Raw genomic sequence first — 14,846 nt, 5'->3', positions numbered from 1 at the left:
AAGGAAAGTAAAAAATCATTCACACTTTTTGGGATGATATTCTAATGTCTATGCCCGTTCCCATCCTTAGCTGCACTGTTGTACTCTTCCTCAGCTTTGCATAAGGGTGCATACAGACTTACACGCCACGAACATATTTATATGATTTGTGATTGTATCTACGAATAAATAAATAAATAGAACATGAGCATTTCGCTTTCCACCAGCTGATGTTATGCTTATTATTTATAACTGAATCTTACTGTTTCTGAACAAATACAGATATAATAAGCTGATGGATAGTGAAATGCGCGTGTTCGTGGAGTATAAGTATGTACGCAACATGGAAAATATACCTATGACTTCACTTTTTTTTCTTTGGAGTTTAATCAAGAACTGTAGAGGACGATGAAGCTGTTTCTTTGACAAGTTTGGCCAAAGCTTGTGATGTATGTGACCAGTGACCAGAGCAAACAACAGTGACGTGCATGTGTTGATTTGCAGTAACCTTCAATAATTTCTGCAAAGTTTGAGACTGAAGATGATCGCCACCTGTGGCTATTGTTATAAAGATTGATTGATTGATTAATTGTGGCTGGTGAGTGCAAGAAGTTCATAGTGAACGGAGTCAAGGAGAAGAAAATGTGTATAAGAAGTAAGACGTATATAAGAAGAAGTGAGTATAAAGAAGAGTGTTAGGTTGGGTTAGGTTAGCGGTTCAAAAGTGATGTTTTGATGAGAGAAACGCTTTTTTCAACTTTCAAGTCAGATTCATACCTTTACAACATTTATACGCTTTTAGTGTTTTTTTCAGATTAAGAAAAGTAACATTCCCTTCAGATTCATTCTTCTGCTCAACGAATGGCAACTAAAAACCATACTTAGTCAGTTTTTAGAAACCGATGCGGTTTCGATCCCTCAGCAATGGAATTGCTCAATCTCGGCATTTTTCCAACGCATTATATGACAGCGAAACAGCTGGGTCACACCAATGTGACTGATGTTTTTGAATTCAAAGTTCAATTTCACGTGAGAATATGTTTTCCCTAATATAAGGTTTTTTAAAAACACTTCACTCACATGGGCTACTTTTTAACAAAATAATAAAAACAATATAAAAATCTTGAAGTACCCTTTATTTAAATAAATAAATATTTATTATATAGCAAGGATAAATAAATATTTATTTAAATAAAGGGTACCTCAAGATTTTTATATTGTTTTTATTATAATGTTTTACTTGTATAGCAGCAACGTTTTTCATTTGAAAGTTTTCCAAAAAGTACACATGAGGATAGTAAATGATACAATTGAATTCAATTTATACGTTGGCTGCTATTTGCAGAATTGTTGCTGGAAGGATCAAAGAACGTTTGAGGAGAGGGAAACATATTGGGGAAACACATGGGAAAGTGTCCGCAATGCATGGGAAGGTGTCTATGCAAGAAAAATGCACAATTAGTGCACTCAGTGGCGTCATGATGCCAAGGTTGCCAGTAATTATTCTCGATGTTCGCATGGGGAATTTGATTGTTGCTATTGCTAAAAGGACAGAAAGTACCATCCATATGTCTCATATGGTCATTATAAGGGTGATGATCATGAAATTGTGAATTATGATCATTTTCATAACCATCTTTATTGTTATCATCACCTTCATTGTCATCTTCAATGGTATCACAATCAATCCCTATCCCAGGATATTCTGAATTAGCCTCCAGATGATCCATCAACCCCTCATCTTCTTCATTCACATCATCTTCATCATCATCATTTTCTTCTTTGATTACAACATCATCATCTTGTTTTTCTTCTGGTTCTTCTTCTTCTTCTGGTTCTTCTTCTTCTTCTTCTTCTTCTTCTGGTTCTTCTTCTTTGATTAAAACATCCTTGTCTACATCATGGTTTTCTCCCATAGATATATCGTTATCCTCCAACTGTGATATGGCCTCCACATTGAGGTTTTCTAGATTAGCCTGGGGCTGGGCTTCCTGGGCTTGAGCAGTATTTTCTACTCCATCCATCTCATCCTGGAGGGATTCGACTTCAATGTGAGGCTGTGCAGCCTCTTCCTGGGCTAAACCTCCATGAGCAAATCGCTCCCAGGGCTTGACAGCCTCTTTATAGACTGCATCAATCCGTATATTGAAACTCTGATACAAACCTTCCAGCGTCTGGGCAGCCTGTTCCCCAATCTGTTCTTGGGAATTCGCGTCCTCAGCAGACTGTTCCTCGTCAATCGAGTCCTCAGCAGCCTGTTCTTCTTGAGCATTCTGTTGTTCCTGGGAAATGTTTTGCTGAGCAACATGTTGTTCCTGAATAATGCGGTATATTTCTGCTAATGCTTGAGAAGCTTCAGACTGAGCTTCTTCGTCCAGACCAGACCATACCTCGTCTAGAGCATCCTGGTCCTGAACATGGACATTCAGGGCAGCAGCTTCAGCAGGTTGTTTTTGTAAGAGGGCAAACTGCTTCCTGGTGAGATAGATCTTATACTTCAATGCGGAAATTTTTCCCAAGGCCTCAATATGAGCACGATATATGCGTAAAAAGGTTGATGGTACCCTCTTGGGCGGTTTTGGTAATCGTGGTTGGTCTTGGCGTCAGTCATTCAGTTCATCCATGCGGCACCTGATGGCCATATCAACAACTTCCAGGCTTGGGTAGTCGAGCTCCTTTACCAGACACAGCACAGCTGACAGTATGTTTGAGTTCTGCAAATGAGTCATTTCTACAAATCAATTCAACTGAAATGATACCAAAGAATTGTGAAAAATCAACTGTTTATTTGCATTATCATTCATGTACAAAGACAAAACCAATGCTTGAAAATAACTGAAATAGTAATCTATTTCAAATTAAAAAAAATTGTCCTTTTCTACTGTTTGTAATTTTCAGTTATGCAACAATAGACCAATTGACAAAGGAATTTGGAGGGAATGTTTTTGACTTTGCAGCGTTGTTGGGACCAGTTGGGGGTGAACATACCAAAAGTCCTCACCCCTACCCCTTGTGCTAAAGGGTTGAGGGTGGATAAAAGAAGCATTTTTCAATTTTTGGCTTACACGCTTATCTTGGGAATAACGTGTTCAACCGACATGACTAACTATTAAAAAATAAAGCTTCATAAATTATAAAAATTAATAGAAGCAATATAAAAACTTGTAGCACCCTTTTATTAAAACATTTAAAAACTTTAAAATATTTTAATGACTACTTACAAGTTTTTATATTGTTTTTATCAATTTAAATAAAGTAGCCAATATAAGTGAAGTGATTTTTTGATAAATTATCTACAATTTCTGTTCAGTCAAATTTTTTAATATTCACAACAGTTTTCAAGATATTCTCTCTTGAAAGTGTGGAATTCATCCAATTTCTCGCTCACGAATTTTTCTCAAGATAAGCATGTAAGTCAAAAATTGAAAAAATGCAACTTTAATCCATCCTCAACCCTTCAGCACAAGGGGTAGGGATGAGAACTTATGGTATGTTCACCCTTCAACTGGTCCCATCAAAGCTGCAAAGTCGAAAATTGTGTTTAAAACATTCCCTCCGAATTCCTTTGTCAATTGATCTATTGTTGCAAAACTGAAGCTAAACATTAAAGCTGTTGCAACATTCGTTGGGAAATGCGTAATCTTGAGAAATTATAATCAAATTGAAGAGAATTCAATGCTCTATAAGCTTATAGTCAGCATGGATTTTTCTATCGATTTGTAAGAATTTATAAGAGCAAAAATAGGGAAAAATTTGAAGTAAACGTGGTTTTATCAAAAATGACACATGACACACCTTCAAGAGCGATTAATTCATTTATTGGAAAAATCTGACTGTTAGTCTTTCTTTTTAATAGCAAGAAAAGTGATTTAATAATAAGCAGTTCGTGATTGAAAACAATATTGAAGGAAATTATTCTTGGTCTCGAATTTTTGTAGCTCTTTTGTCTAAGAAGTTTTTCTTGTTTTGTTTTTCTCTCTCCTGTTGAAGTATTTGTGTGCTTTCAAAACGTTCATACGTTCTTTTCAATAAAATGATATTTCTATTGAATTACGTGGCGAAGATTGAACAGTAATGTCCACTTTTCCAGTTAACCACAAAATTGACGGAATTCTTCACATTTTCTCAACTCGTATTTCAGGGTTGTGTGGCAGAGAGGACCTAGAGTCCTAACTCCGCCCTTAATAAAGGATATTATTCAATTCAATTCAATATCCACGGTTGAAGCGAATATACTATGAAATGGAGAAGAGAATTGAGACAACTAAGCTTGTAAAAAACTGATTCGTATGCAATTCAAATTTATCCTTGTATCAATTACTGAATAGAGGCTGTTGCTTAACAGTAAAATTATCTGGAAGGATCATCTCAACTTTTTATAATTGGGTGTGAATGTGAGTGGCGAGATCATTCAAGGAGTCGTTCATTGATGCTGTTTTAAGAGAAGAATTTACTACCCAACATTTTCAAATTTGTATTCTAGAACTCCTTTATTTCCCAAATGGTAATAAAACAACTATACTCATATAGTGAAAAATTGCGATTAAGTTCATAAAGACATTCATATTATCATTCTCATTTTCTTGCAAAATAATATAGTTAAAGAAGACAAAATGAGGAGAGGTTATGGGAAAAATGTCTCCTCTCAGATTTCCTCTGAATAATCTCATGGATGAAATCACCATTTAAAAGTTAAACCCAATAATTGAAACATTCATTTTTTCATAATTCAACATACTCTAAGTAAAGATTGATACAAGATGTATATATGTATTTGAATTGTCAGCTGTAGCATTGAGGCTTAACAGAGTAAAAAACACTTTCCACCAGCTATCTACATTGATATAATTACTGATGGTGGTTATAAAAGGTGCTAAATGAATTACCCTTGAGGTAGGCCTCCTATGATAAGGTGGCTGATGATTGACTGCACAGCGATGGGTGTCCCTGGCTGCAGTCCTCTCAGCAGTACGAGGTCTCTCGGCAGCATACAGTGGCGGAGGCGGTGGCAACTCGGTATGATCAGCAGATTGCTGATGATGATCAGTTTGATGCTGGTAGTGATCGTTCTGATGGAAATTTGGCATCGGCTGAAGGTAGGGCATCGGCGGCAGCGATCTACCAGCGTTTGTATCATCTTCACTCTTAAACAAATAAATTTACATTCATTTTTTAATATAAAACTAATTTCTATTCCAATAATTTGATACTATACTCAAAATTCGATTTATGCAAACAGTAGGCCTATTTATTTATTCAACGTCACATTACATCAAGTTTTTGAGTTTCACTTATATGACTGGTGACATGTCAGTATTACTAAATCTAAATTATTATATAATTACTATACAGTATTGTCAAGTGAAAATAATAATAAAAAGTGCATGATTATATATAGAATGCCTTAATGTATACAAAATAATTGTTTATAATGTCTATATATTAATTCTACTTAATTAAAATTGTGAAATGGAGTACACGGTTTTTCCAATTAACATTTTTCTGAATGCTTTTTTAAAAACTTTTACCGAATTTGTCTCTAATGGCTGCTGGTAGTTTATTGTAACATTCCGGCGTAAAAAGGAGTTTTTTCCATGACTGTGCGCCTATGAATTGGGTAGGCAATCAGGTTTCTATGACGCGTATTGTACTCATGGTTATTTGTGCACAAGCCTATCGATACAATAGATAATATACATACTAAAGATAGAAAAAATATATAGTACCCTTTTATAGTATAAAAGTATAAAAAATTATGATTCCAGTAACTGCCCTGTGGCAATCAAGTTTCTTGGTATCTGGATTGACAGACACCTGACATGGAATCATCATATTAACTATGTAATATGGAACGTTTCAAAAGGTCTTCATCTTATAAGAAGGTTGAGAACATGTGTAGGAGTTGAAATATTGCTCAAGGTTTATTATGCTCATGTACAGAGCCTCTTTTGTTACGGTGTTATGATCTGGGGGAATAATCCTGAGACAATTAAAATTCTTAGGTTGCAAAAAAAGATAATGAGGCTCCTATGCAAAGCAGAATACCGAGAAAGCTGCAAACCTTTGTTTAAAAAAATGAGAGTGATGACATTCCCAGCTCTCTATATTTATTTCACAGTTGTATATGTACACTTTAACATTGAACAATTTGATGTGAATAGACACCACCATAATTATGCAACAAGAAATGAAAATAGCTTAAGAGTTCATAGCTATCAGCACAGTACATCTCAAAAACTAAATCCCTATATGGCTGTGAAACTTTATAATTATTTGCCTGCCACTATAAGATATTTATGTAAAAGCGCTTTCAAGTTGAAAGTAAAGGAAGCTTTAATAGGAGAAACCTTATATAAAATAGCCGACTATTTTTCTATAAACTGGAAAATGTATATTTAATTAATATTATAAATGATATAAAAGTAGTTAATAAGTGATTGGGAAAGATAATCGATACCTAATTTAGAGTGAAATGGATGTATTTAAACTTTGTAAAATTGACTATGTGTGCTTGTTGTTGCAGGCTCATGTTTGCCTTGTATTATTTACTAGAGTTACCAACCATGACGTTGTCTATAATGTGGAAACATTCTGTGACAATAAAGATATTTATTTATTTATAAATTCACTTCTACTTCTCAAAATACAATATATTTACATGAGTATTTATAAGAGTAATTATATTTCATTATAAGTTATGAAATCTATAGATAGATATACAGTATTGTCAAATCAAAACTATTTATTTCAATAATTTTGATACAGTAAAACATATAAAAAATAAAATTACTGTACCAAGATAGCTTGGCAACATAAAAATCATCTTTGACAAACTTTTATAAAAGACTAGCAGTGCTCTGCAAGGGTCTAATTGAAAGCTTGACAAATTGAAAACTTGACCTACAGAAATCTTGAAGAATTTAAAATAGGCCTATAAGCATCCACGGTCAATTAAGAATCAATATGCAAAATTTTCAAGTTAATCAGTACAGTAGTTCAGACGTGATGATGCGCCATTCGTCAATTTCGTATCCCGTACGTGTATAAGCCAATTCTTTCCTTTATTATATTATAGATAATGCCTACCGATTTATAAATCGACAACAGAAATATCTTATAAGACAAGAACCATTACACTATCCAAGAACTTTTATAAAATATTTCATAGGCTATTGAGGCCCCAATCTAAATAGTAAAATATTGCAAAACAGATACCAAACTATAGTAAATAAAAGGATACTTGAGATATAATAAAGCAAACTAATATTCAAAATTTTCAAGCCTGGTACACCAACAAAAGAAGTATAATCAGCTAAGGAGTGAACACAAGATTTTGGGAATACTCTATAGTGCGCTAAGGTGGTCAACAGCATTTTATGCAATGGTTGATTTAGTATAATAATGCGCTCATCTTCTAACAGCCATGTGTATTTGACTGTGTGTTTGTATGCATTGCTAACCTGCTCATGTATCATTCATATCAGTAACCACTTTTACAATATCACTATCAACCATAAATGAAATATTACTACATTCTATATTCATTAATCTCATGATTCTAGAACTCCCACCATCTAGTTCTCAAGGTCTTCACACACCTAGCGACGTGTGGCTAGAAATACGTCTTTGGAAGACCTAGCCGTCCTCTTTCCCCAAAATAAAATAAAATAAATATGATTTTATTGCCGTTAAATTCTTAGAACAATAGGCAAAGTCAAATATTGAATACAATAAGACAAAAGATAAAATCAAGTTTCACAGCAACTGTACATACAAAATTACATTACTGAGTCTTAAAAATAATACAGTACCTAAGTAAACTGTAAGTCAATAAGATTTTTCAAATACATTAATAAAATTCATTTGAATGCACAAAACATATACCTTACAGCACAACTTGAGCCTTTTGAACAATATACAGGGTGATTCATAATTATGGTAAAATAATTTAATACGTGATAGTAGAGGTAGAAATAAGAGAAAAAGTTCCTATAAACATATATCCATAAACGCTTCATTAGCGAGCTATACAGGGTGAAAGATTTCGCCCGGAATTCAGTTCCTCTGGTGAAATACACCGATGCTGAATTGTTTGGGGACTAGTTTTTGAAAAACTTATGGTGGATTCATATGGAAAAATGTCTGAAAAATTGAATAAAACTAGTCCGGAAGCTGTAGTGTGAGTAGTTTTTGAGAAAAAAGTTGAAATATGCAAAACATCTAAGTAGAAAAACACAGACTTCTAAGTTTGATGCTCAATAACTTTCTTTAATGACCAGTAAACAAATAATTTTTCTCAATACAAATTGAAGAGAATTTAATTCTAAAAAGAATCATGTAAGCTGTGTAAACTTAATTTGAATAAAAGTTCAATAAAATGTATTCTTATGTAGTACATTACACCACAAAAATTTGCTGTTTCATGAGGAGAGAACTAATAACTCATAGGTTGTAGCTGATTGCAAATAAAGTATTCGGTTTTTTATTGAGAGTTTTATTTTTATATGAAAGTAACATATCTATATGACATTAAACTTATACCAAGAGATTAAAGACGATGTCCAAAGTGACCTCCGTTGTTCTAAATGCATATGTTCAGACATCTTCTCATGGATTGTCGGACCCGTTCAAATTTCAGGAGTCTGCTTTATCATTTCTATTCCGTTCAAAATCCTTAATCGGAGTTCTTCAATGATATCAATCGGAGTATTGTAAACTAAGGTTTTCAAGTGTTCCCAAAATAAAAATTCAAAGGATTTAAGTGTGGTGACCTAGCTGGCCATGGTACTGGCCCATCTCGGCCTATCCACTGATTTGGAAAGCTGTGATTCAGGTGTTCACGAACAGCAACACTGAAGTGTTCTGGAACTCCATCTTACATAAACCAAACGTTTTGGTGCAACTGAAGAGGTACATCTTCAAGTAAGATAAATAGCTCCTCTCTCAAAAAGTTCAAGTAGATTATGCCATTAAACCTGCGAGGAAGCTCGAACAGAAGTAGATGATCTCCTATGATTCCTACCCAAATGTTTCCTGAAAACTGATATTGTGGACGATTAGGATTGATGGCATGAGGAATCTCATCTGCCCAAATATGTTGGTTGTGGACGTTAACGATAGCTGTTCTTGAAAAGTGTGCCTCATCAGTAAATAGAACGGTTGTTAAAAAGTGTGGGCTAACAAGATTTTCTAAAAACCATCGGCAAATGCCAGCATGGGGGAATACAGTCTTGTGGCAATAGAGTATGAACTTTCTGGAGGTGGTATGGATGTTATTGTTGCTCTTTTAGTATCCTCCAAATAATAGATTGATTGACATAAAACTGCACTGACAATTCTCTCCTGCTCTTCTCTGGATGTTCATAAATTTCATGAAGAACTTCTAACTCAACAGTCATAGTAGATCGTGGTCTGCCTGCATAAATGTGCTCTTTGGACATCAAAGAGCCTGTTTCTGACAGACGTTGATGAATAGTGGCCAAAAATCTTGAACTTGGACATACTCGGTTAGAAAAGTTCTCATGATAATTTCTTTCAAATATTTTCCTATTTAGAACAAAATGAATCAGCTGTTTCGGAACAGCTGTTATTTGAATGCATGTTTTATTTGCAATCAGCTACAACCTATGAGTTATTAGTTCTCTCCTCATGAAACAGCAAATTTTTGTGGTGTAATGTACTACATAAGAATACATTTTATTGAACTTTTATTTAAATTTAGTTTACACAGCTTACATGATTCTTTCCAGAATTAAATTCTCTACAATTTTTATTGCAGAAAATTATTCGTTTACTGGTCATTAAAGAAAGTTATTGGGCATAAAACTTAAAAGTCTGTGTTTTTCTACTTAGATGTTTTGCATATTTCAACTTTTTTCTCAAAAACTACTCACACTACAGCTTCCGGACTAGTTTTATTCAATTTTTCCATATGAATCCACCATAAGTTTTTCAAAAACTAGTCCCCAAACAATTCAGCATCGGTGTATTTAACCAGAGGAACTGAATTCCGGGCGAAATCTTTCACTCTGTATAGCTTGCTAATGAAGCGTTTATGGATATATGTTTATAGGAACTTTTTTACTTATTTTTACCTCTACTATCACGTTTTAAATTATTCTACCATAATTATGAATCGCCCTGTATAAATACAAATAGAAATCTCTTAACTCTAAGCAACAATTATTTCACTCTCAAAGAACTCTTTTAACAAAGGATTATCACAAGCTAATTCAATAACCTACTCGTCTTAAATTTTTTCTGTCTCTAATATTAAATCTGTAGGTAATTTATTGTAAATTTCTATACCAAATGTATCATAACTTTTGGCTGTTTTGGATAACCTCTGATATAGGGAATATCAATCCTATGACAATTTCTTGTGTTATGGCTATGAGTTTTTGATGCCTTAATTTTAAATTGGATGAGTTTTTTTAACATGCAACAATAGAGTATATATGTAAAAATTCACAATTGTCAGTATTCTAAGCTGGACAAAAAGAGGCTTACAGTGTGCTAGTCTATGAGAATCAGTTAAAACCCTGACCACCTTCTTTTGCAATAATAAAATATTTTTTGCATGACTACTATTTCCCCACAGTAGTATGCCATATGTTGCAATACTCTGAAAAAAGGCAAAATATGTCGATCTCAAATAATTATCTGGAACATGATTTTTCAGTTGTCTGATCAGATAAATCAATCTTGAAAGTTTGCTTAATATATAATTGATATGAGCTTCCCAAGTAAAATATCTATCAATGAATATCCCCAGAAATTTTACATCGCTTATTGCATCCACACAATCTAAGCCACCTCTAAGGGTGAAGTGCATAGTCTGTGTTTTATTCTCGTTGAGCATGAAGCCGTTAGCTCTAAACCATGTCGCTGCTTGCATCAGAGTGGTCTCAGTTAGATTTTTAAGGTCAGTACATTTATTGAGAAATGTTATGTCATCAGCATACAGTATTGAACGGCTATTTAGAACAGCAGGAAGGTCATTTATCATAAGAATAAAAAGCAATGGTCCGAGAACTGATCCCTGTGGGACACCGAATTTTACACATGCTACATCTGATCTCTTATCTCCAATACACACCACTTGTCTATGTTCCACAAGATAAGTTCTAAATAAGCTAAGATCTGCTCCACAAACGCCATAAAATTTCAATTTATCCAGTAAGAGAGAGTGTACAACACAATCAAAAGCTTTCCTCAGGTCACAAAAAGTCACCTGAGCATACTCTTTATTTTCAAAAGCGCTCAGAATATTCTTGACAAGAGCATCCATGGCTCCGGTAGTTGACCTACTCTCAACAAATCCGTTATGAGCACTACTTATAATATTGTGCTCTTGAAGATATTCATATAACTGCCTATGCATTATGGTCTCAAGGACTTTTGAATAACATGGCACCAATGAGATGGGACGATAGCTACCTGGAATATCTTTGGGCCCCTTCTTATAGACAGGTATAATTCTGGAAACCTTTAGCACTTCAGGAAAAACTCAATCTCTCAGGCATCTATTTATACAATATGTAAATGGATTTATAATATTATGAATAATTTTCTTCAATATTAAAAGTTATGCTACTCTGAAGTGAACGGGACAAAATTCATAGCTTGGATTTAACATGAGACGGCTACGTCTTCCGGGAACGTATTCCTAGCTACATGTAGCTAGGTGTTTAAACACCTTTAAGTTTATTTTTCAGTTTCTAAACAACACATTACTCTAAGCTTCAAATTCCAACAGCTTTTTCCACCACAGTTGTGTTAATGGAATGGACACTCTTTTACATCCTTTTCCAAGAATGGACAATTATTTGTTCAAACTACAGCGATTTATGCACTTACATTACAATATTATAAAATCGTAATTCTATACTATCTTCGTTGGTGTGCTGCAAACAATCTATCTCTAAATAGAAATAAAATGACTGACATCATTTTCAGCTTCATCGGAAATTCGAATGAGCCTCCCCTTAAATTTTTTGACCTTCACTTTGACCAATATTTATCCTGGAATGCTCACCTGGATTATTTATCTAACAGGTTGGCTAAGGGCATGTACATGTTACGGAGACTCAGTGCAACTGTTAATTCATCTGTCCTACAAAATGTTTATTTTGCTCACATCCAAAGTCTGCTTATGCCAGATCAATCTTTATTCACCAAAAAAAGGCAGTACGAATAATTTACAATGTGCCATTTAATACACACTGCAAGACGCTTTTTGTAAGCCTTAGAATATCGACCTTACCATCATTAAATTATGTTATTTATGTTTTTTGTTATGTTCATAGCAATTTAGACAGGTATTACACAAACAGTCACTTTCATCACTTCAATACTAGAAACAGTAAAAAACTCAGAGTTCAGCAGTACACCCATACAAAATCTCAGAAAAATGTTTTATATGTCTGTTAACACACCCGACAATTTCAAGCAGCTGCCACTCAGCCAATTTAGGCGAGTATTGAAATAGCTATTTATGTATTAAGAGCGTAATGCGCGACTTTATCGCTCGCGCAAAACAGTTATCACGCGACGCGAAGCGGAGCGTGATAATTTTGCAAGAGCGATAAAGTAGCATTACAAGCGAATTACATACAATTTTTTTTCTACAACTGCACAAACCTGTTAAATCACTTATATCTGGCGGAGTTTATAATAATTCGTCTACACTGATATCCATCATGGCTGTAGAATCTGTACAATTATCGACTTTTTAGGTTAAGATCTGACCGAGAGTGGTTTGTCTTTTGGTGAGCTGCTTATCATCAGCTGATTAGCGAGCGTGAAGAAACACTTCTGCGCATGCGCGAATGACTTGCGAGCGTAAAGAAAATCTACTGCGCACGCGCAGATGGTTAGCGAGCGAAAAAGTAGATTCTCCTCAGAAATAAGCTGTTTTACGAGGAGAATTGAGTATGTAAATTCTTTCTTTACGCGCAGTTGTAGAAAAAATCTATTAATTGCTGAGTGCTTGTACACTATTAATGAATATTTTGAGATTGACTGGAGTTAGGTGTTACGGTACTGTACATCCTATTAATTAGTATACTTTACTAATAGTTTTTTTTTTTAATTTGTAAACCTTTTATTGTCTTATGATTGTCTGACAAGGTCCATGCGTTCTTGGAATATTTATGACCAATAACATATTTATTTATTCATTCCGATCAATAATTATTGTCCATACTTTGTAAAATTCATTGTATAATTGAATCGGCCTGAGGAGTAAGGGAACATGTCAAAATGCTTCTTTTTTATGGTTGAAATGAGTTGTTTACTGTGGGATACATCGATTGGAGCTGAAAGGGAACATGTCAGCATTCTCTTTGTACGAGAAACAGATATAGTATTTTTGCTGTACTAGAGTGAAAGGGAACTAATCATGACACACATGTTTCCTTTCAACGCCGAACATTCGAAAATCAACTGTTTGTCAGTTGTGATCTTTATGCTATTGTTAGGTTACCTTTGATTTATGCGTTCTTTTAAGGTTAGATTACTTTCGGTTGAGGTGTTTATTGTAAAAGTTGAAGAGTGATAATTTATAATATCATCATGAGTAAAAGGAAGTTAACAAAAAACTCAGTTTTAAGGGGTGAATCTTATACGCGCTTATACTGGATTAAAATTGTTGTCTTAAAAGTGTTTGCACCCTAATGACGAAAAAAAAATCTTGAAATTATCAATACTTTTATCTGTATTCAGTTTTTTCTCTCCTCTGAAAAATTCTGATTTTTGACATGTTCTCTTTCTCTTCAGACCGATTCAATTGGTTATATTGTAGTTTACATGAATAAAGAAATCGAATTTAATCCATTCCAGGTGGATAGCTGTTTTTGTTCTTAAATCGTTGTCTTCCTGAATAAATATATTATATTATATGAAGCATAAATATCTTATATCATGTGAAGCATCGATTGAAAGTTTTTAATACCAATGTTGAAATAGTACAATTCTGTTTCCCGGAGCTGAGAATCAGGCACGGATTGGCATCCCTAATCAAACATAGATCATGACAATCGAAATGTAGATCGATAAATTGAGATCAATCATACATAGCTTCATGAATTAATTAATGAAAATTATTATTAATGCTACAATAGTTTCCAAAATAAATTAAATGCATTCAGATAGTACTTGGAAAAGGGATTAAGAATGATTAAAAAGTTGAATGTTACCATCCTGGCACGGGATAAGCCACTGACTCCAGCTGCTGAAGGACTGCTCTCACTCCCACTGCTATCGCCCTGAGCACCCTGCGCTCCAGAAGCCCAACCATCATCCTGTTAATAATCATATTTTTGAAAATCAAATAGAAACAACTTACTTGTTAAAATTCATGCAATCAACATCTTAAATTAGTATTGGTATTTGTCAAAATTTATGAAAAACAACATCTCATTCATTGAAGAAAAATGAGTATTGTTAATAATTAATGTCAAAATTTATGGAAAACATAATCTCATTCCAATCATTGAAGGAAAACGACAATTTTTATTTACGTAACAATTTAAGCAAAAAACATCTCATTCATTGAAGAAAAACAAGTAATGAAATAAAAACACACATATATTGTAAAATTCTAGTTTTATTTGGTAAACCAAATATGTGTTTCTTATTTCACTAATTGAATGAGATTTTAATTTTTAAAAACAAGTAAGTTATTTTGAAAAAGTTCATGATAAACAACATATTGAAGAAAACGTAAGCACTGTAATTTGTTGAATTTTTTGTAAAATATCACATTAATTGTCTATAAAACAATTACGGTTATTTCTTGAAATTTTTGCAAATTGATATCTTATTAATTGAAGAAAAACGAGTAGTTAGTTAAGAGAAATACATTC

General features: G+C 33.7%; 2 protein-coding genes across 6 annotated transcripts in view; both read right to left on the bottom strand.

Annotated features, from left to right (window-relative positions):
- Positions 1-2,367, bottom strand: LOC120354687 (probable ATP-dependent RNA helicase ddx20). The gene is made up of 3 exons (XM_039442095.1): positions 2,341-2,367; positions 1,844-2,294; positions 1-1,813 (listed from the first exon to the last, which is right to left on the bottom strand). Exons 1-3 carry the CDS (start codon positions 2,365-2,367, stop codon positions 1,296-1,298), a joined length of 996 nt encoding a protein of 331 aa, XP_039298029.1. The 3' UTR covers positions 1-1,295.
- The window catches only part of LOC111044351 (uncharacterized protein F09G8.5), a 66,815-nt gene continuing 51,969 nt past the window's right edge, over positions 1-14,846 (bottom strand). For 4 of the 5 annotated variants that reach the window (XM_039441824.1, XM_022329469.2, XM_022329470.2 and 1 more), the window contains 3 exons: positions 14,178-14,282; positions 4,866-5,123; positions 1-2,693 (listed from right to left, as the gene is read on the bottom strand). In XM_039441824.1, the coding sequence (XP_039297758.1) occupies positions 2,583-2,693; positions 4,866-5,123; positions 14,178-14,282 (474 nt within the window). In that variant the 3' untranslated portion in view covers positions 1-2,582. The remainder of the gene's footprint in view (positions 2,694-4,865; positions 5,124-14,177; positions 14,283-14,846) is intronic. The other variant, XM_039441826.1, reaches the window with a different exon arrangement.

Source organism: Nilaparvata lugens, chromosome X, assembly GCF_014356525.2.
Source record: "Nilaparvata lugens isolate BPH chromosome X, ASM1435652v1, whole genome shotgun sequence".
NCBI classification, from domain to species: Eukaryota; Metazoa; Arthropoda; class Insecta; order Hemiptera; family Delphacidae; genus Nilaparvata; species Nilaparvata lugens.
This window is presented reverse-complemented; position numbering and strand designations above follow the sequence as displayed.

What these genes read in the sequence shown, in the direction of transcription:
- LOC120354687 (XM_039442095.1), bottom strand. Translation starts at nt 2,367, where the DNA reads ATGGTCTGGTCTGGACGAAGAAGCTCA. An exon ending in GGTCTGGACGAAGAAGCTCA is followed by an intron (nt 2,295 to 2,340) that starts GTCTGAAGCTTC and finishes CGCATTATTCAG; the next exon opens with GAACAACATGTTGCTCAGCA. An exon ending in TTTAATCAAAGAAGAAGAAC is followed by an intron (nt 1,814 to 1,843) that starts CAGAAGAAGAAG and finishes AAGAAGAAGAAC; the next exon opens with CAGAAGAAGAAGAAGAACCA.